This window comes from Pseudophryne corroboree, chromosome 7 (genome assembly GCF_028390025.1).
Source record: "Pseudophryne corroboree isolate aPseCor3 chromosome 7, aPseCor3.hap2, whole genome shotgun sequence".
In the NCBI taxonomy this organism is placed as follows: domain Eukaryota; kingdom Metazoa; phylum Chordata; class Amphibia; order Anura; family Myobatrachidae; genus Pseudophryne; species Pseudophryne corroboree.
This window is the reverse complement of record NC_086450.1, coordinates 257,408,856-257,429,532: the sequence shown is the minus strand read 5'-3', so window position 1 is coordinate 257,429,532 and position 20,677 is coordinate 257,408,856. Positions and strand designations below refer to the sequence as shown.

The window sequence follows — 20,677 nt, the reverse complement described above, 5'->3', positions numbered from 1 at the left end:
GGGCAACTTTTAGGTATTACCCAGGAATAGGTGAAGACCACTTCCGATGCCTGGGTATGGGAAGTCGTCGCTCGAGGTTACGTCGTACCCTTCAAGAATCGTCCCCCTCATCGATTTTTCCTGAAAGATGTTACTCTGGACCCGGCAAAGGCAAACACTCTGCATTCGGTTGTACTTCCCCTCCTTACCACAGGAGTGGTAGTACAGGTGCCTCTGGCTCAGAGAGGCAAGGGGTACTATTCACCGCTTTTTCTAGTCCCGAAACAGAACGGCCCATTCTCAATCTAAAGTCCTTGAACAAGTATGTGCGGGTCTCCAAGTTTCGTATGGAAACTCTGCGCTCTAGTGTTCTGGCCATTGAGCCTGGGGACTATATGGTCTCCCTGGACATACAGGATGCCTACCTGCATATTCCTATTGCAGTGTCTCATCAGCAGTACCTGAGGTTTGTGGTGGGCAACCTTCATTACCAATTTTGGACGTTACCCTTTGTTTTGACAACAGCTCCCCGAGTTTTCACCAAAGTAATGGCGGTCATGACGGCAACACTCCGCCGTCAAGGGGTCAGGATCCTACCGTACTTGGCCAATTTGTTGATCCTGGCAAATCCCCCAGAACTTCTCCTGTGTCATCTAGATCTGATGATCCAGTTCCTGAAAGCCCATGGGTATCTAATCAACTGGAAGAAATCCTCCCTGGTTCCTGCTCGGAGCATGGTATACCTGGGAGTGTTATTGGACACTCTCACAACCAACGGTTGTTCTTGTCTCAGGAGAAAGTCCTGAAAGCTACAGGACAGGATTCGATGCTTCCTATCTCGTCCGCAAGTGTCGATACATTTGGCAATGCAAGTGCTAGCTCTCATGGTGTCGGCTTTCGACATGGTGGAGTACAATCAATTGCATTCTTGTCCTCTGCAGAAGTTAATTCTGACCAAGTGGGACGGCCTGCCTCACTGGATCAGATCTCACATGATCTCCTTGTCTCCGGAGGTTCGCCTTTCACTGAGCTGGTGGCTTCAGGACCAACGATTGAGCATGGGCCGTCCCTTCTGGATATCCAACTGGGTCCTGTTGACCACGGATGCCAGTCTGAGAGTTTGGGGCGCAGTGTTGAAATAACACTCTCTTCAGGGTCGGTGGACCAAGGAGGAGTCTCTACTCCCGATAAACATTCTGGAACTGCAGGCAGTGTTCAATGCTTTGACAATGGCCCTGCATCTAATAAATAACAGACCTGTTCAAGTACAATCGGACAACGCCACCACGGTGGCATACATCAATCATCAAGGCGGCACTCGAAGCTGCATGGCAATGAGAGAAGTATCATGGATTCTTCAGTGGGCAGAATGCCATCTGCCGTCCATATCCGCAGTGTTCATTCCGGTGGTCCTAAACTGGGAAACGGACTTTCTCAGTCGTCAGGACGTACAAGCCAGAGAATGGAGCCTCCATCCAGAGGTGTTTCAACTCCTTATGGACAAGTGGGGCCTTCCAGATGTGGACCTAATGGTGTCTCGACACAATCACAAGGCTCTGGTCTAAGGAGCAAGGACAAGGGATCCTCAAAGCAGCGTTCGTGGATGCCCTGTCAATCCCATGGAACTATCGGCTGCCGTATGTGTTCCCTCCGGTGTCACTCCTGCCCAGAGTAATACGGAAGTTCAAGCAAGAAGGAGGAAACCTACTTCTGGTCGCTCCAGCGTGGTCCAGGTGACACTGGATCGTCCCCTTCTACTTCCACAACGACCAGATTTCCTGGTTCAGGCTCTTGTGTTTGCCAGGACTTGGCCCGTCTGGCTTTGACGGCATGGCTCTCGATACTACTGTCCTAAGGGCCAAGAGTTTTTCTGAGGCGGTAGTTCAAACTATGTTGAAGGCCCATAAGCCGGCTTCTGCTCGAATTTACCATAGGGTCTGAAATGCTTACTTTACTTGGTGTGCGTCTCACAATCATGACGTTTTCAAGTTTAGCATGGCCAAACTGTTGGCCTTCCTGCAACAGGGCCTGTACTTAGACCTTCATCTGCCCTCCCTCAAGGTTCACATTTCTGCGTTGTCGGTTTGGTTTCAGAGAAAGGTTGCTGCCCTACCTTATGTTCATACATTCACTCAAGGCGTGTTGCGAATTCAGCCTGTGGCCCCATGGGATCTTTTGATGGTTCTGGAGGTCTTGCAAGAGTCTCCGTTTGAACCTCTTGCGTCTACGGACCTTAAGTGGCTCTCCCTTAAGGGTTTGTTTTTGCTGGCAATCGCTTCAACTAGAGGGGTCTTGTCTTGGGTGACTTTTCCTGTAAGGCCCCCATTTGATTTTTCACATTGACCAGGCGGTTCTTAGAACGCAGGAAAGAAGAAGAAAAGAACTGTATTGTCAGTGTACATAAGGGAGACTAGATCTGGTTATCACATCTACCAATATTTTAATAAAATTTAACTTTTATTGATATCTATTTAAAACTGGTGTATATTACTTACACATGACCGTGAGTATAAGCGAAACATAGAGGTTAAAATGTTGACATAAACAAAACATACAAAGTGCAAATGAAAATAAAGGTGATTTTAAGATTAAAATGTGTGTCCACGTGTTTTATTCTAATGTCCAGGTGTATAGAGTCTATTATTGCATAATTGGATCAGTATTCGTTCGTGTGTTTAGTCCTTCTCAAATTTATGAAGGAGGCATCGGTGTCCATTGTAGTGATACCCTAAATGTAAATTTATTCTAGGCTGTTTGGTTTCAAATTGGGTATAATGAATTATTCGTTGCTGTATCTGATTAGATCAGAAATGTGATATAATATAGAATATAAGGATGATGCTGTGAATCTATTATTGATGTGTAATACACTCTGAGGGGAGGAATATCTTCCTCAGTTGTTCATATCAATATAGTATACGGCACTCTCTTATGATGTTCGGGTATTCACACTATTGTTGCCCCTTGGAGGTAGACACCTTCATTTGTAAGGGGTGGTGATACCTTCTTAATTAATTGGATCCACTACCTTTTCACACTTCCTATGCAGAGTGTAGTTCGTTAATATCCAAATGCTTTATATCAATGGTAATTAGATGTGTAACAGTCGGTTGTGGTAGTCAGGTATTCACAATATTATTTTCCCTAGAGGAGCAGATATCCTCATTATGAGGGATTAGTGACACCTCTCTACACATTAATATATGATCAAGCTATTGGACTGTACATCATCATCAAGCATCCAAACATATTATTGAAAAGGTGGTCCTTTATTATATTATTATTATTATTGTGGTGTCCAATATATTGTATGAGGATATGTCTCTCCCTCAGTTGTCTATAATAAATCAAATATATGACAGTCTGTCAGATATTCATATCATTATGTCCTTAGAAGGGAAGCACCTTCATTTATTGAGGACTGTATAAATCATAATTAAATACATGACAGTCAATTGTACACATTAGGTATTCAGAATGTTATTATCCATAGTAGGAAAACACCTTCATTTTTAAGGAGTATCAGCACCTTGCTAAATTGTACATCACCATTAACTTTCTCATATATTTATTTAAAAGGAAAGAAAAAACCCTTTATTTAATATAAGTAGATAGCAGCGATTTGAAAGAGGATTTAATTAGATTTCAAGGTTAGGATATTATTGTGTTTATAACTGCCACATTACATCACATATATCACTGTGTGTTATTTAACTGACATGGAGAGTTTATTGGAAACATTTGTTGCAGTTACATCTGCTCAATTGTATCACACGTGCTCGATGGTACTGCCAAATTTGTCATATAGAGATACTGTGTATCTTTCTTGGCTTGAGACCGTGCTTTTTATTCCTTATATGTTCTCAAAAGGAATTTCTTTCCAGCCAATGCTGTGTTACTTATTAATTCACTATATTAATATATAATGAATAGAGAAGTACCTCTATATAATTCAATGTTGGTATATCCACTGCCTCCTAATAATGATGGTAGCATTCACTGCACATGGTGATTGTATTAAGCTGATTTAAGCATTTGTTTGACACCATTTGTTATAGTTATATCTGTTCAATTATATCACAAACGCTAGGTAATAAAGTTGCAGTTGCATCTGCTTGAATATGTCATGAATGCTCAGTGATGCTATCACTTTAACAAATAAACACCCAGCGTGCCTTTAGTAACTTAGGGCTATGCCTCCTGCTCCCTATATGCATTCAGTGACTCTGACAACTAATGCTGCATTGCTTGTCAGTTCACAGTATTATTGACTGCTGAGCAGAGATGTGACTCTCCAAAATTCAATAATCATTTATCCTGCTATCTCATACTGATATTCTATCTAACTAAGCATAATGATGGATAGAGCTGACTAAACATTTAATCTAACATGGACATAGAAACATGTGGAGACACGCTGCCCACACGCGTGTTCCGCCGTTACTCTGACAGCTTCGTCAGGGCTGAACCAGAATGCCTCTCCAGGCATGATATTTGAGCTCTCCTAATGATCCAATCAGCGGTGGTTGCTTGGTCACATGCGACTCCCGGCCAATCGCGATATTGCTCCATTAGTCACATGTCTCGGGGAGCCAATGATAGGACTGTTTGATTGTCATGGCAACGTCTATTCGTCGCGTTGCGCTCTCGGACATTACCGGTCATTGGGACCCTGTCAGCTGTATTAATACTGACAATGTCTATAATATTTGTCCTATTAAAAACACGTTAAAGGTTAAAGAACACAGTACGCAATTGGCGTAAAAAGTACCGCAAGGGTACTCCCTTAACTATACCTTAAGGAATGTACTTATACTGTAAACCTCTGTGTAGTGGGAGAGTGTAGATGCAACACAGTATAACCTTATTACCTTTAAAGCTGTTCGAGCGTCACTGACGCTCTGAGATTACTTAATACTATAAGAAATACACAGATACCGTGCTCAGGGTCCAACGCCTAATATATATATTATGAATGATATACTTGCAAAAGAATTAAACACAATACAAGTCATACACTACACCAGTGGTTTCCAAACTGTTTTGAATCACGGCGCCCTAGAATATAAAAAAAAAATTCACGGCACCCCTAGGCCAAAAATTTCTTATTGAGAAATTTAGAAAGAAATATTACATTAAGTAGATTGCATTTATATGTCATCCTTAGGGTCAGTTGTGTGGTGAGAGTCAAGATTGGCTCCTGTTTGGCCACATATTTTATGACTGGCAGCCACCAGCACTGGTTTTGCCTATTATACTGACCATGAATTATTTGAATAGGTCCTGGACCACCAACCCAGGGCACCCCTGCAAGTGTCCTGAGGCACCCCAGGGAGCCACGGCACACAGTTTGGGAACCTCTGCACTACACTATAACATAGACTACCTAACCAGATTACTACACAGGAAATACAATACAATACAATTACTATTTAAGGGAAAATAAGAGAGAAAGAGAAGGAGAGAGAGAGAGATTGAGAGAGATTGGCTCAGAGTAACAAGAAGATTTATATGATTGCGGAGAAACACTTACACATGTGAGGAACAATCGCTGCGCAGTCAGTCAATGCTGAGAATCTTTGTTTAGAAAGTACTTGAGCTTACCCATGCTGCCTGTCCCTATATACACAACACCCAGCAACACAATTGTCCCTACAATGCCGCATGGGGCAGAAGCTAGACTCCATTTTGGGAAAACTCCACTTGATTCCAAAGACTACACCACATGGCTGAAAGGGGGAGGGGAAAATACCCGGCAGCAGCCATTTTAGATTTGCAGGTCCAAACACATGGCACTCTCTACTACACCACAATCACATAGCAGAAAACACAAGACTCCATTTTATTCCAAAATGTCCAAGCCTCAAAACAATGCATATGTTCTGATTTTACAATTCCAAACAATCTAAATCACCTTTCACAATTTCAATCCAACTTCCTAGAACCATCTTATTAAATCTCTATAGGCAAACAAATACCACAAATGCTATGCTACAGGTTGTCTAATGTTCCACTTTATCACAGACTTCACAGAGTATTCAGCACAAACAAGTTACAATCACACAGCTGCGCAAGCCTCACCATCCCCAAGCCATTTGTTTCTCCAAACCAACCACTCTATGCTTACCCATCATTCCACAACTACCCCACCACAAAACACACATTTAAAACTACTCTATGCCAATCAGCCATGAGATATTGAGATTATGGTACTTAGCCTTTGATGCCTGGCGATGATCCAGCCATGCTTCTGAGACCTCTGTTCTGAGTGCAGCCACATCACATCTGCTCTCTGAGGCAACCAACAACACTGAAAGACTACCTTCCTGTTTGACCAGTACCTGGGGGAGGGGTCTCTCTAGCTTTGTGATTGAGTCACTATTCTCTTTGTATATGCTGATCAGGTTCAGCCCTGAAAACTTAGTAAAGGGTTGTCTTGATCATCCATTGTTCTAACAAAGTGATCCCAGCTTTTATACATATAATCATATCTATCCGCTGCAATGTCCCACAACTTCACAACCAGCATCAAACTAACCCACACATCATTCTGCTTGCTTCAATACCAAACATGATGTCTGGTGCTTGATATTATTATAACCATGTACTGTATGAAACAAGCGCCGAATCCATCTCCGTGCCATGTCCGAGCAAATGCGTGTGTTTCCATATATTGCTGTGCTCGCTGCGCATATTTGCAAGTATAGCGACTTAAATGTGTGTGGTTTGTATGTTCTCTCTATGTAATATTTTTGACTTTGACAATACATTCATAATCACTGAGTTAGTTTGATATACTGCCTCTTAGCTTCTACTATATTGTGTCTGTGACTGTATTAATTAGTTTCTATAGAATGGTTATACACAGACCGCATTTATAACACTCGCCACTCGTTTTTACCAATAGTGTAATTACAGACATACATGTCTGATGTCTGTATCAGCCCTGTGACCTGTATATAATATAGGTCCTCGGATGTAATTACGTATATCATTTATGAATGAATTCTGTTATTTCCTAATTATTTGACATGAGCATATAACAGCTATGCTGAAGGGCATAAGATGAATGAATATGGTTATACTGCGTGTTTGTCCTTTGACCACACGGACTAAAACTATATGTATGTTATCATAGTTGCCAGGTTGGTTTTCCATTCCTATTCTAGCTTATCAAAGTAGATGATATAGTCGTCTATACTAATAAATATATATACACTTGTGATGACTATGTTCATCTTTATTATTAAGCAGACACTCCATTTATTATCATGGTTATTGAGCCTGTATCAGTTTGTTATCATGATTATTAAAAAATATATATTAATAGTATTAATTCAGTGATTATATGTGCATGATTTTTTATGATTTTTTTATGTGATTATTATTGTTGACCAGCCTAACATAATATGTATTAGTGGTCCTATATTATCACAAAGTGTAAGAGTGGGTTTACTAATTATGACTCCCACATTATGTGTATTTGTAAATAGTGACTGTGAATGAAAATAATTATTGCTGAAAAAGTGACATGGTGACTCAATTAGCTTAATGCTAATATAAAGTGTGCAGAAAAATGTGAAATATGAGGGGAATGGAAAACGAAAATTGCAAGCTATAAGACCCCAATGTGTAAAAAGAGAAGACATTATAATGAATGATAAAAGGTGCCATATATCATCAATTAAAGTGTACAAACAAAAAGACGTATGGGTGACAGGGGAAAGGGAAGGGAGGGGGTGATTAAATCTTATCCAACATAAAATATACCTATATGATAAATGGGATATGTATTATTTTTATGTGAGTTCTGCATTAAGAGTAATATGTGAATAGAAATTAAGTAAATTAAGAGTAGTAATTTAGATAGTAATATCTCTAAGATAAAGCTAGTTTCGAGGTAGGAATGGTAGATGGATGATGTCACCATTAATTTAAGTCTATTAGACTAAATCCAGATCTCAAGATCAATTTATACTAAAAAAGGCGTATAGCTGTTAGATTCGTTCAATCCATTGGGGTATAGGCTATCAAGGAGGAAGATCATTTTGGTTTCAAATTGGAGTAACTCTTGATCCAAATTGCCACCACGTATCCCCAATTGTATGTGCCTTATACCAAAGGCCTTAAGACCCGATGGGTCACTGTTATGGTGGTCTAAAAAATGTCTTGCAACAGGGTTGTAGGGTTTTGAAATTAGAGGCATCTTTCTTGACATTACGTATGCTTCCAATGTGTTCTAAAATTCTGACCTTTAATGGTCTAATGGTTTTCCCTATATATTTCCTGTGACACGGGCATTCGAGATGGTAGACAGTTCCTATAGTTGTACACGTAATTTTGGGAGAAATTACCCACTTTTTACCAAATTTGTCAAAAAAGTGGTCGGTGGAAACCATGTGGGCACAGGCTTTGCAATTACCACAGGGTGAGGAGCCTGTAGACTTCACCTTTTTGTCTGGGAATTTAGTAAGATGACTGTGTACCAGTCGATCTTTGATACTTTTGGATCTTCTCCAGCTTGCTTGGGGTTTTATGGGCAACACTGTTGCCAAATCTGTATCAGTTTGAAGTACAGGCCAATGTTTATGTAAACTTTGTAGAATCCCTTTCCATTGACGGTATTCATTGAAGGGGAATTTCTCTTTGGTCCTAAACTTACTACGATTATGTTCCTTTCATTGTTGGGCAGGTCTCAGTCATTCAGAGGTATATCCAGTTACTCTAGCATGTAAGACTGCAATGACCATGGCTCAACACATTGTTGCCAACCCAGCCTCAAGCAGGCAGAGAAACAGACTTCATGATGTTCAAGGGGCGTGATACCATCCTCAGGGCCCACTTGCTCAGGTTTCAGGTGGTATTCCATCTGGCCATTTCCAGACTTCTGGGCGAGCGGCATTGTGTCCAGGGCATACATCGTAGATGACTTGGCAGGTCCAATGACTAGGAGATTTTTTGCTATGCCTCTTCTCCAAGATCCATTCAGACGGATGGCACAATATCTTTCAAATGCCTGAGTTTTTGTTTAGGTGCCTTTCTGTCAGCAAGAGCTAGGGGTTTACTCAAACTTCTTACTGGAAGTCCTCCTGTCTGTTCCTGAATTTGATGCAACAAAATCCCCTGCCTCTTGCAAAATTCAAGATGAAGTCTCTGCGCTTGGTTATGGTGGGGAATTGCTACCAAATATCGTTATAAAGGACACGCAACTTCATGTTCCCATATGGAAAGGTCATTATCAATGAGAGACCTACATTTTCAGTTTAAACAATGAGAGACCTACATTTTCAGTTTAAGGCCCTTCCATTCCACCTACTCCCAGGTTTTTTTTCAAAGGTTCATCCTTGTTGATTGGAAGCAGACTTCCTCAGCAGACACGACTACCACTCAGGAGAGTTGGCCCTTCACACACAGATATAGTATCTGCACACTCAATGTTATACTAATATATTGTGGGTATATGTTTTTCGTCACCATACACCCACTTGGCAACAAACCCCTTCTTCCTAATAACAAAAAGTATATTCTATATAGGAGGGGGTGCAGTCAACTACAGTGATTGTAAGCTAAAGTTGGGGTGGGGAAACAAACAAGGAGAAGTCTGTACTGTTGACGCACTAGAGACAGAGATGAATATATACTAAAAAGTAACCTTTATTAGATATGTATTAAAATGAGATATACATTTATATGTTTTATCCCAAACTCGCAGTGAAACATAAGGTTTAAAATCACAAAACAAACATATAAGTGAATAAAGAAAATAAAGAAATGTGAATGAAAGATTAAAAGGCGTGTCCACGTGTGATTCTTTATTATGCCACCGTCGTAGAATTATCCTGTGTATAGCCAGGTAGTTGATGTAAACAATTCTGTAATGTGGTATTATTAATGACACAGTTATGAAACTGACCGATTACTGATGTAAGTAATTCTATAGTATGGTATTATTAGTGACACAGTTATGAAACCAATCAATCAATCATCAGGGATCATTATATCTCTATATCCCTCAAAGCCACATTCCCGATTATATTTCCATAGATGGGTAGATTCAATATATATAATGTAATGAATAGTTCTCCAAGATTGAGAATTTTATGTTTATTGTATCCCAAAATGGGAAAATTGCTCCAATCCAATTATAGGGTCTATTTATTCGATAGAGTATTTGTAAGTAAGATTGCTGTAAAAAATGGCAATTCAAATGGTCAAATACAGTCCTCTTCCTTTGCAATACCGGTCCGACCCCTTTCCGTCTGATTTCGATAGGATCGATGTTGCTTTCCCTAGAGATATAGCAATCTCAAATCTACTGGGAAGCATATGTGATCACTAAGACAACTTGCTTTGTCTAATTTTGTGTCTGCTATTATTAACAGTGCAGTGAGAGTCTTATAAAATCTCAAGTATAGTAGCCGTCAGTATTAACTGACATGAGGTAGGACGTATTATACTGTTTGCTTTTTAAGATATTGGAGGTTGCCATACCTCTTAAGAAAGCAGCACTGTTTATACTAATATAAAGGAAGAGTGCTATATAAGATAATTGGAATTGCTATATTCCTATAAGCGACTCTACCTGTTAATAATAGCAGACACAAAATTAGACAAAGCAAGTTGTCTTAGTGATCACATATGCTTCCCAGTAGATTTGAGATTGCTATATCTCTAGGGAAAGCAACATCGATCCTATCGAAATCAGACGGAAAGGGGTCGGACCGGTATTGCAAAGGAAGAGGACTGTATTTGACCATTTGAATTGCCATTTTTTACAGCAATCTTACTTACAAATACTCTATCGAATAAATAGACCCTATAATTGGATTGGAGCAATTTTCCCATTTTGGGATACAATAAACATAAAATTCTCAATCTTGGAGAACTATTCATTACATTATATATATTGAATCTACCCATCTATGGAAATATAATCGGGAATGTGGCTTTGAGGGATATAGAGATATAATGATCCCTGATGATTGATTGATTGATTGGTTTCATAACTGTGTCACTAATAATACCATACTATAGAATTACTTACATCAGTAATCGGTCAGTTTCATAACTGTGTCATTAATAATACCACATTACAGAATTGTTTACATCAACTACCTGGCTATACACAGGATAATTCTACGACGGTGGCATAATAAAGAATCACACGTGGACACGCCTTTTAATCTTTCATTCACATTTCTTTATTTTCTTTATTCACTTATATGTTTGTTTTGTGATTTTAAACCTTATGTTTCACTGCGAGTTTGGGATAAAACATATAAATGTATATCTCATTTTAATACATATCTAATAAAGGTTACTTTTTAGTATATATTCATCTCTGTCTCTAGTGCGTCAACAGTACAGACTTCTCCTTGTTTGTTTCCCCACCCCAACTTGAGTTGGGCCTTCACCCAGATGTGTTTGGCTGCTTGACACGTCAGAGGGGAATTCCACAGATCGACATGATGGCCTCTCGTCTCAACAAGAAGCTCCAGCGGTATTGCTCCAGGTCAAGGGACCCACATGCGGTGACTGTGGATGCTCTGGTGACTCTGTGGGTCTAACAGATGGTGTACAGTGTGGCGTAAAAGTATTTGGACAGCCACCAATTGTGCAAGTTAACCCACTTAAAATGATGAGAGAGGTCTGTGATTTTCATCATAGGTAAACTTCAAATGTGAGAGACAGAATCTGAAAAAAAAATAGTAAATTACATTGTATTATTTTTAAACAATTTATTTGTATATTCTTGCGGAAAATAAATATTTGGACAATCAAAAAGTTTAACTCAATACTTTGCAATATAACTGGTTTGCAATTACAGAGGTCAAATGTTTCCTGTAGTTCTTGACCAGGTTTGCACACACTGTAGCAGGTATTTTTGCGTACTCTTCCATGCAGATCTTCTCTAGATCTGTCATGTCTTGGGGCTGTCGCCGAGCAACACGGACTTTCAACTCCCTCCACAGATTTTCTATTGGGTAGACGTCTGGAGACTGGCTAGGCCACTCCAGGACCTTGAAATGCTTCTTACGAAGCCACTCCTTAGCTGCCTGGGCGGTTTGTTTGGGGTCATTGTCATGCTGGAAAACCCAGCCACGTTCCATCTTCAATGCTCTTACTGAGGGAAGGAGTTTTTTTTTTCCCAAAACCTAACGATACATGGCTCCTTTGTCCCCTTTGCAGAAAAGCATCCCCAAAACATGATGTTTCCACCCCCATGCTTCACAATGGGTATGGTGTTCTTGGGATGCCATTCATCATTCTTCTCCCAACAAACACGGCAAGTGGAGCTTATACCAAAAAGTTTGATTTTGCTCTCATCTGACCACATTACATTCTCCCAATCCTCTCGATCATCCAGATGGTCACTGGCAAACTTTAGTCGGGCCTGGACATGTGCTGGCTTAAGCAGGGGGACCTATCGGGCACTGCAGGATTTCAATCCATGACAACGTAGTGTGTTACTAATGGTAACCTTTGTGACTGTGGTCCCAGCTCTCTTGAGGTCATTGACCAGGTCCTCCCGTGTAGTTCTGGGCTAATTCCTCGCCGTTCTCAAGATCATAGATACCGCACGAGGTGAGATCTTGCATGGGGCCCCAGGTCGAGGGAGATTGTCAGTGACCTTGCATTTCTTCCATTTTTTAATAATTGTGCCAACAGTTGATCTCTTCTCACCAAGCTGCTTGCCTATTGTCGAGTAGCTAATCCCAGCCTTGTGCAGCTCTACAATTTTGTCCCTGGTGTCCTTAGACAGCTCTCTGATCTTAGCCATGGTGAAGAGGTAGCAGTCTGACTGAAGGCGTGGACAGGTGTCTTTTATACAGATAACCAGTTCAAACAGGTGCCATTTATACAGGTAACGAGTGGAGGATAGAAGAGCTTCTTAAAGAAGAAGTAACAGGTCTGTGAGAGCCAGAAATCTTGCTGCTTGGTAGGTGTCCAAATATTTATTTTCCACAAGAATATACAACTCAATTGTTTAATAATCATACAATGTGATTTCCTGGTTGTTGTGTGTTGTTTTTTTTCCAGATTCTGTCTCACACAGTTGAAGTGTACCTATGATGGAAATTACAGAACTCTCTCATCTTTGTAAGTGGGTCACCTTGCACAATTGGTAGCTGGCCAAATACTTTTTTGCCCCACTGTATGTCTTTCCACCACTTCTGTTGATCCAAGAATTCTGAAAAGAATAAAAAGGGAAAGTATTCAAGCAATTTTCATTGCTATGGATTGGCCAAGAGTGGCTTGGTACACAGATCTACTGGAACTACTTCTGGAGGACCTGTTGCCTCTGCATCTTCGGGAGGATCTTATACAACGGACCATTCATCTATCAAGACTTACTGCGACTACGTTTGACGGCATGGAGGTTGAGCATCAAATTTTAGCGCGGAAAGGGATTCTGGACAAGGTAAATTCCTACCTTGATCCAGACCAGGAAAGTGGTAATGTCTAAACATTACCACGGGATTTGGAGAAAATACGTCTCTTGGTGTGAGAACAGGAAATTTCCTGCGGTAGTATTTCAGCTGGGTTGTATTCTGCTATTTCTGTAGTCTTGTATGGATGTGGGTCTGAGTCCGGGCTCCATAAAGGTCCAGATTTCGGCCTTGTCCATTTTCTTCCAAAAACCGTTGGAGTCCCTTCCTGAGGTTCAGACCTTCTTGAAAGGAGTTCTGCACATCCAACCACCGTTTGTGCCTCCCACGGTGCCTTGGGATCTTAATGTGGTGTTGCATTTTCTGCAATCGGACTGGTTTAGCCTTTAAAGGAGGTGGATATAAAGTTTCTTACATTGAAAACCGTCACACTATTGGCCTTGGCTTTGTCACGGCGTGTTTTGGAATCGGGGACCTTGTCTCACAAGAACCTCTTTGATTTTTCATGAGGATAGAGCTGAACTCAGAACTCGTCAGCAATTTCTTCCAAAGGTGGTGTCTGCGTTTCACATCAACCAACCTATTGTGGTTCTGGTGCTTACTGACACCTCTTCTGCTTCAAAGTCCCTGGATGCTGTGAGGACTTTGAGAATCTATGTCAAACGGACAGCTCGTCACAGAAAATCGGACTTGCTGTTTGTGCTCTAGGATCCCAAGAAAATTGTGTGTCCTGCTTCTAAGCAATCTATTGCTCGCTGGATCACGCTGACTATCCAGCACGCTTACTCTGCGACAGCTTTGCCGGTTCCTTAAGCAGTTCATGTCCACTCTACTCGGTGGGTTCTTCCTGTGCGGCTGCCCGGGGTGTATTGGATTTACAGCTCTGCCAAGCAGCTACTTGGTCTAGTTTGAACACGTTTGCAAGTTCTACAAGTTCGATACCTTGGCCTCTGATGACCTTCTGTTTGGTCAATCAGTTTTGCAAGAACCTCAGCACTCTCCCACCTGGTTTGGGAGCTTTGGTACATCCCCATGGTACTAATGTGGACCCCAGTATCCTCAAGGATGTAAGAGAAAATATGATTTTAATTACCTACCGGTAAATCCTTTTCTCGTAGACTGTAGAAGATACTGGGCGCCCCCGCCCAGTGCTTCATGTTTCCTGCAGGGTTATTTGGTTAAGTATTATTTTTGGATCAGCTGTTGCTGTTCTTCATGTTGTGTTAACATGGTTTTTCTTCTTGTTTGTATGTGTGCTGGTTCAAATCTCACCACTATTTTTTTCTGAATCCTTCTCTCAAGATAGTTCTGTCTCCTCGGGCACAGTTTCTATACTGAGTCTGTTAGGAGGGGCATAGAGGGAGGAATCCTATTTTCGTCCAGATGAGCATAATACACGGCAGAGAGGAGGATTGAATGGAGAGCCTATAAGGAGTCTAGAACAATGGTTCTCAAACTCTGTCCTCAGGACCCCACACAGTGCATGTTTTGCAGGTAACCCAGCAGGTGCACAGGTGTATTAATTACTCACTGACACATTTTAAAAGGTCCACAGGTGGAGCTAATTATTTCACTTGTGATTCTGTGAGGAGACCTGCAAAACATGCACTGTGTGGGGTCCTGAGGACCGAGTTTGAGAACCTGTGGTCTAGAACACACATTACCTGTATATATATCTGGAAACTGTTTTTTAAATAAAAGCTTTACTATTTTTAGTCATATAATACCATCACTTTTCATAATTTTTGTTACATATTAGGCCTGGTTATCTACCTAAGTTGGTTTCATCTTTTCACCTCAACCAAGAGATTGTGGTCCCGGCCTTTATGTCTTGAAACTTGTCGGCTAAAGAACTGTCTTTGGGTGTGGTTCGGGGTCTGTGTCTTTGTGGACCGTATTGCCTCCATAAGACGTTCTGATTTTTATGATCTTCGTATTTCCGTCAGTAAGTGTGGCTGGCCTGGTAGATTGGAATGGTGATTGCAAATGGTTATACTCAAGCATGGCTTCCAGTTCCGGCTACGATTAATGCTCATTGTACTCTGTCTGTTAAACCTTCTTGGGCGGCGCCCTGTGGGGTGTCATCCGAACAATTGTGCAAGGCGGCTACGTGGTCTTCGATGAACACGTTTCTTAGGATCTATGCCTTTTGATACCTTCACATCCCAGGATGCTTCCTTTGGACGCCAGATTCTCATATCCGCTCAGGCGCATCCCCTACCTTGAGGTACTGCTTTAGGATATTCCTGATGTTTCCCTGTGGAAACATATGTACCCTGCTTCAGGAAGTAAGAATTATAGTGGACTTACCATTGTCAACTCTTTCTGCAAAGTACATAGGTTCCAAAGGGCGCCCACCATGACACACCTGGCTTCTTTGGGTTTGTATGGCAATGGCCTCTGGTTACTTTCTCCTTTTGTGAGAATGTGTTCTTGTGTGGCTAACATCCTCCTTCTCTCTTGCCTGCTTACTGCATTGGACTGGTTAACAATGCTTAGCTAACAGTGCCTAGAGGCGGGGTTATAGAGGAGGGCCCCATTGCATCCTGCGACAGTTAAAACTTTAATCTGTTGGTGCCTGGACCCCAATGTTTCCCTGTGGAACTTATGTACTTCACAAAAAGGGAGTTAACAATGGTAAGTCTACCATAACTATTATTTTTCCCCAAATTTTCACCTTCTCAGTTGGTGGGGGTGGTGGTAGTGGGGAGGACTCTAATGGAGAATTATCATGTGTTTAACTTCACCTGCAATTGATTTGGGCAATAACCACTTGACATAAAAAGCGGTATTCAATGATATATCACAGCCAAGCTCCTTTCTAAGGTAACCCCCGTTATCGCGCATATCGCACCCATAGTAATTAGGTTTAGCTGCATAAAGAGGGCGCCTCAATACCCCTGGGGGGTAGTGAGCTGAAATGATGATACCACACCTGTCAGCAGAAACAGAATGGGTGTGGAAGTGGCAGATATAATTGAATACCAGGCAAAAAGTGAAAATGGGGTATCTCTGCTAATTTAAATTCTCCCGAGAGACTCCTGATTTGCAGTCTCAAATAAAGTGCAGGTAAGGAGAGTAGATCCTCAGGGGCTCATGGAGCAAGTAGGTAGTTCAGAGCCTTTCACTGGAGAGCAGGACCTAAAGTGCATATTTACCACTGCAATCTATGCAGTGAGTTGAGGATAGACCACTTATCCCAGAGATAGTAAGTGTAGGGAGCCGATTCCGGCCTCAGAGTCTAGGGATGCGATGGGGAGATGTAATCTTTGTGTTATATTTATTAATGTTTGATTTTATGTTATTGGTGATTTTGTATTTGATTTTGCAATGTGGAGATTTATGGCAAAATCAAATCCCATTCAAAACCGAATATCATCAAAACATCAGTACTTTTACATAGGCAAATATGGAATCACCGAATATAGTAGTATTCAATATGAAAATCGAACGCAAAACTGATGTATAAATCCTCCAAATGATAGGCGAATAGGAGACAGGTGATGTTAGCTTTTAAAAATCCTCTATTCCATAATCTTTCATTATGATGCCTATAAACGTAGAGATGACACATGCTATGATAATGTTTTTGCAATTGAGCAATTATTTGATAAATTGTGCATGCATATGTGTCATAATGCATATGCACCAATGTCTAATAGCATTGCCGCTTGCGATGCTTACCTTTAGGTAGAGTGATTCTTACACAGAGTGATTGACGGGCACTATTTGTGGGTGTTGACGGGGGAGTGATGGTAAAAAAAGCAGGCATGTCATGGAAGTTTCTGGAGGCGTTTTGCTGGGTGTGCCTGCAAATCTGTACTCAAGCACCATGCCTCTGGTTTCTCTTCTGCATACCCGGCTGCCATGCTGCATAACCACTGATTTAATCCAATTGATTATTTTTGGATATGCTTTTGTGCTGGGAATGATTATGCAGTTCAGTGCATTTGCGATTGCTCTACTGGGCGTCTCTGTACTTTTCAGGGCTGTTGGATTTTAAATAATTTTGCATATCCTCAATGTGTACAATCGCAAGTACAGTCGCCATAGCATCCATTAATGAATCAAGATATATAATACTGTAAAGGTACTATGTGACAGGTCCAAATTACATGATTTTTTTAAACATAAATTTTCAAATAAATAAAACATTTAAGTACTTGCACACATCTCTTATAAAAGGGACCCAAACATTTGGTTTTCTGTGGCTGTAGGAATTAGGCGTCATTCAGAGATGAACAAAGTGCCCATCACTCCTGCGTCTTTGGATTCCCCACCTCCATACAGTGATGGGCTTCGGCTTAGGGGGCACCTTGTGCAGCGACGCAAACCAATTCTGCACATGCAGAGAATGGGTCCATTGCAAGCACAGGCACCACACCATCAGAGATGTACGCAAACCAGAATTAGAGGAACCACAGCAGCTTCTTGAATGTGATCTGTTTTTTCCAATAGAAATACACTTTGTTGACAAAAGTGACTGGACACTGATAGGAAGTAGATCAACAAAATGTTATTGATGTTAGTACTTTGCAGGTCCACCACTTGCAGTGATTACTGCATACACCGTTCTTGTTAAACTGTCTACAAGTTCCTGGACAACAGTAGTATGTCTTGCCATTCCACTTTAAGTACAGTCACCAACTGACACTGAAGAAGGTCAAGTTAGCCTAGAGCGCACGTTTCGCTCCAATTTGTCCCAGAGGTTCTCAATGGGGTTAAGATCTGGACTTTAAGCTGGCCAGTCCATCCAAGTTACCGACTTTGCTGTACTCAAGTCCATTGTCACCTTGGAAACATGACAGGTGGCATTGTTGTCTTGATGAAAACATTTGTTGTTTCCGTTGATCTGCTACAATGTAGGGAGCACAAAGTTATTAAGAATATCTCTATATTTAATGGTAAAGTGACCATGCATTACAACTAGTGGACCCATGCCAAACCAGCTAAAACAACCCCACAGCATAACATTGCCACCCCCATACTTTGTTGTAGGTGCTGCACACATTGGCATCAGATATTCTTATCCTGCTGATCTCCAAACACTTCAATCTGATCTGAGAAGTACTTACTGTGCTTTGTCACTCCATAACACCTCCATTGTTTAACTGTCCATTTTTTGTGCTCTTTATACCATTGTAAGTGATGGGCTGTATTCCTCTGTGATTTAAAGCTTTATGAGCAGCTCCTCGCCCATTATATTGAGGTACATGGGCCTCCCTACGAAGTGTTCTTGTCAAAACCACATTAGCAGTGGTACGCATGGGATCACCCCCTATTCTTTCACAGCTCCTTGATTAACACTCTTCTGTCCCTGCGTTGCAGTTTTGGGGGTCTTTCAGGATGAGGTGCATTCCTATAATGACTGTTGCATTAATGACAAACAACACAGTGGATTTAGGAACTAAATTTACATCTGCAATGATTCTCACATTCATACCTTCGATAGAGCAGCCAACAATGATCCACTTCTCAAACTCTGATCTGTCTTTGGCAAGCCATTTTGTTCGCAAACGATCAAATCAGTGCCCCTCTACCTGTTTTATGTTTTCTCAAACATGTCTGCTGCAGGAGCACGCCATTTCGATTGCGCAGTGGTGTGCAATCAATTTTGTCTACTTAGTGTACATAAGGAAGTTTTTGTTCTATTTCATTTGATTTTGTTTGATTTTGAAATGGATATCCAAAACCGAAAAAGAAACCACTAGTCAAAATTCACACACATCAAATTACATTTTTAAATTGAATTCAAAATAGAATTTTAGTAAATGAACAGTGAAAAGGAATGTTGATTTAATTTGATTTCCGTCGATTTACATTTACCTTAAATTTGAAAGAAAAAAAAATCTGACATTCGTAAATATACAGCTTTGATTCTAAGGTTTTGTGGTGGCACTTAATTCTCTGGGGCAAAGAAGTACCCTGGATACAAGGTTTTTTTGTATGTTATTTAAAACCGTAATACTCTACCACTACAAATGTAATCATGGTGTCAAACCCTTTTTTTCTTTCTGTAGGAGTATATGCTTTGGAAAAATGAGTTCCTCCAAATATTTTCTTGCATCAACTGACAATGGATACATTTGTTGCTGGGACCTAATCACTTGTGCATGTATGTGTTTATTTTTTACTTTATTTTACTTTACTTACACAAACTCATCTATACAGAACTGCTTGTTACTGCATGTAATCATTAAACACAATATGGCTGTGAAGTTGACATGATAAAAATTTATGCTAAAATTTTGTTAAGTCTTAGCTAAAACCATTGTGGAACTGGGATTTTTTATTTAGAGGACAAAAAGGATATTTCTTCTTCAGGGTCCATAGACATCTACAGGGATGACCTTGGGGGTATGATGGTGGAGACCAGGATCAGGCACCGAACAGTTAATCTTTTAAGCTCCCGAGATGCACTGGTTCTTCTCCCTCATACACTGCCCACAGCTCAGGCTCCCCAGTTTTAGTTTCGGGTGAGCAAGAGCAGGTCACCATTTTAACAGTGGGGCTGCTTTTCAGCAGCCCTAGCTTTAATTTTTAGATTTTATTTATTTTTTTCACATGAACAAGCAGCACTCTGCAGTCCTCTGTACGCTAGCGCCGCGACTCCAGTCACTGTGGGAAACTTTCGGCAAGGTCACTATGAGACTACAATCTAAGCATGAGGGACAAGTAAGGTGGGCTCCCACTTGCAGGACCCCCATAATCTTGGCAGTCCATACCTCCGCTCCCATACAGTGCTATTGTCTACCAGCCACTGCGGCAGAGTAGTTGAATTTAGTGTCCATTGCAGTTAAATTGTAATTTTTGTATTGTATGTGATGCTAGCTCTCCTTTCTTTAATATATATAGCTTTCATTATTTCTCACTTTAGTGCTACAGTACCTGGTGTGTACAGGGTTCTCTATGCTCCACATTTCACTGTACTGGTGGGGACATTTTGTCACGTACTGTTTTGTGTTATACACTGCTCGTTGCCATATTGTGTGTTAAACTCTTCCTGCAGCTATGTCTAGCAAAGGCAAGGGAATTAAGCAGACTGTGGCTCCTTCACTAATTTCCTCCAGATCCTGTTAAGCAGGTTTAACTCCACAAGATGTGGTACAAGATGCTCTCTGTTCCTCTTGTTATTCACTAACCTGCCTGTCAGCCCTCCTAACACCAGCACAGGAAATCCCTTGGGTTTCCTTGTCTCAAATGCTTGCAAAAATAGCGGACCACAATACAGCCTCGACACAAGCTCCCCCTATGGGATTGCCAGACCAGTTACCACAACAGGCTATACTGGTCACGTCTGTCTGTCC

General features: G+C 41.0%; 1 protein-coding gene across 4 annotated transcripts in view; it reads left to right on the top strand.

The window, feature by feature from the left end:
* Positions 1 to 20,677, top strand: part of WDR75 (WD repeat domain 75) — a 1,043,598-nt gene that overhangs the window by 674,589 nt on the left and 348,332 nt on the right. For all 4 annotated transcript variants that reach the window (XM_063934110.1, XM_063934109.1, XM_063934108.1 and 1 more), the window contains one exon: positions 19,391 to 19,485. In XM_063934110.1, coding sequence (XP_063790180.1) covers positions 19,391 to 19,485 — 95 coding nt within the window. The remainder of the gene's footprint in view (positions 1 to 19,390; positions 19,486 to 20,677) is intronic.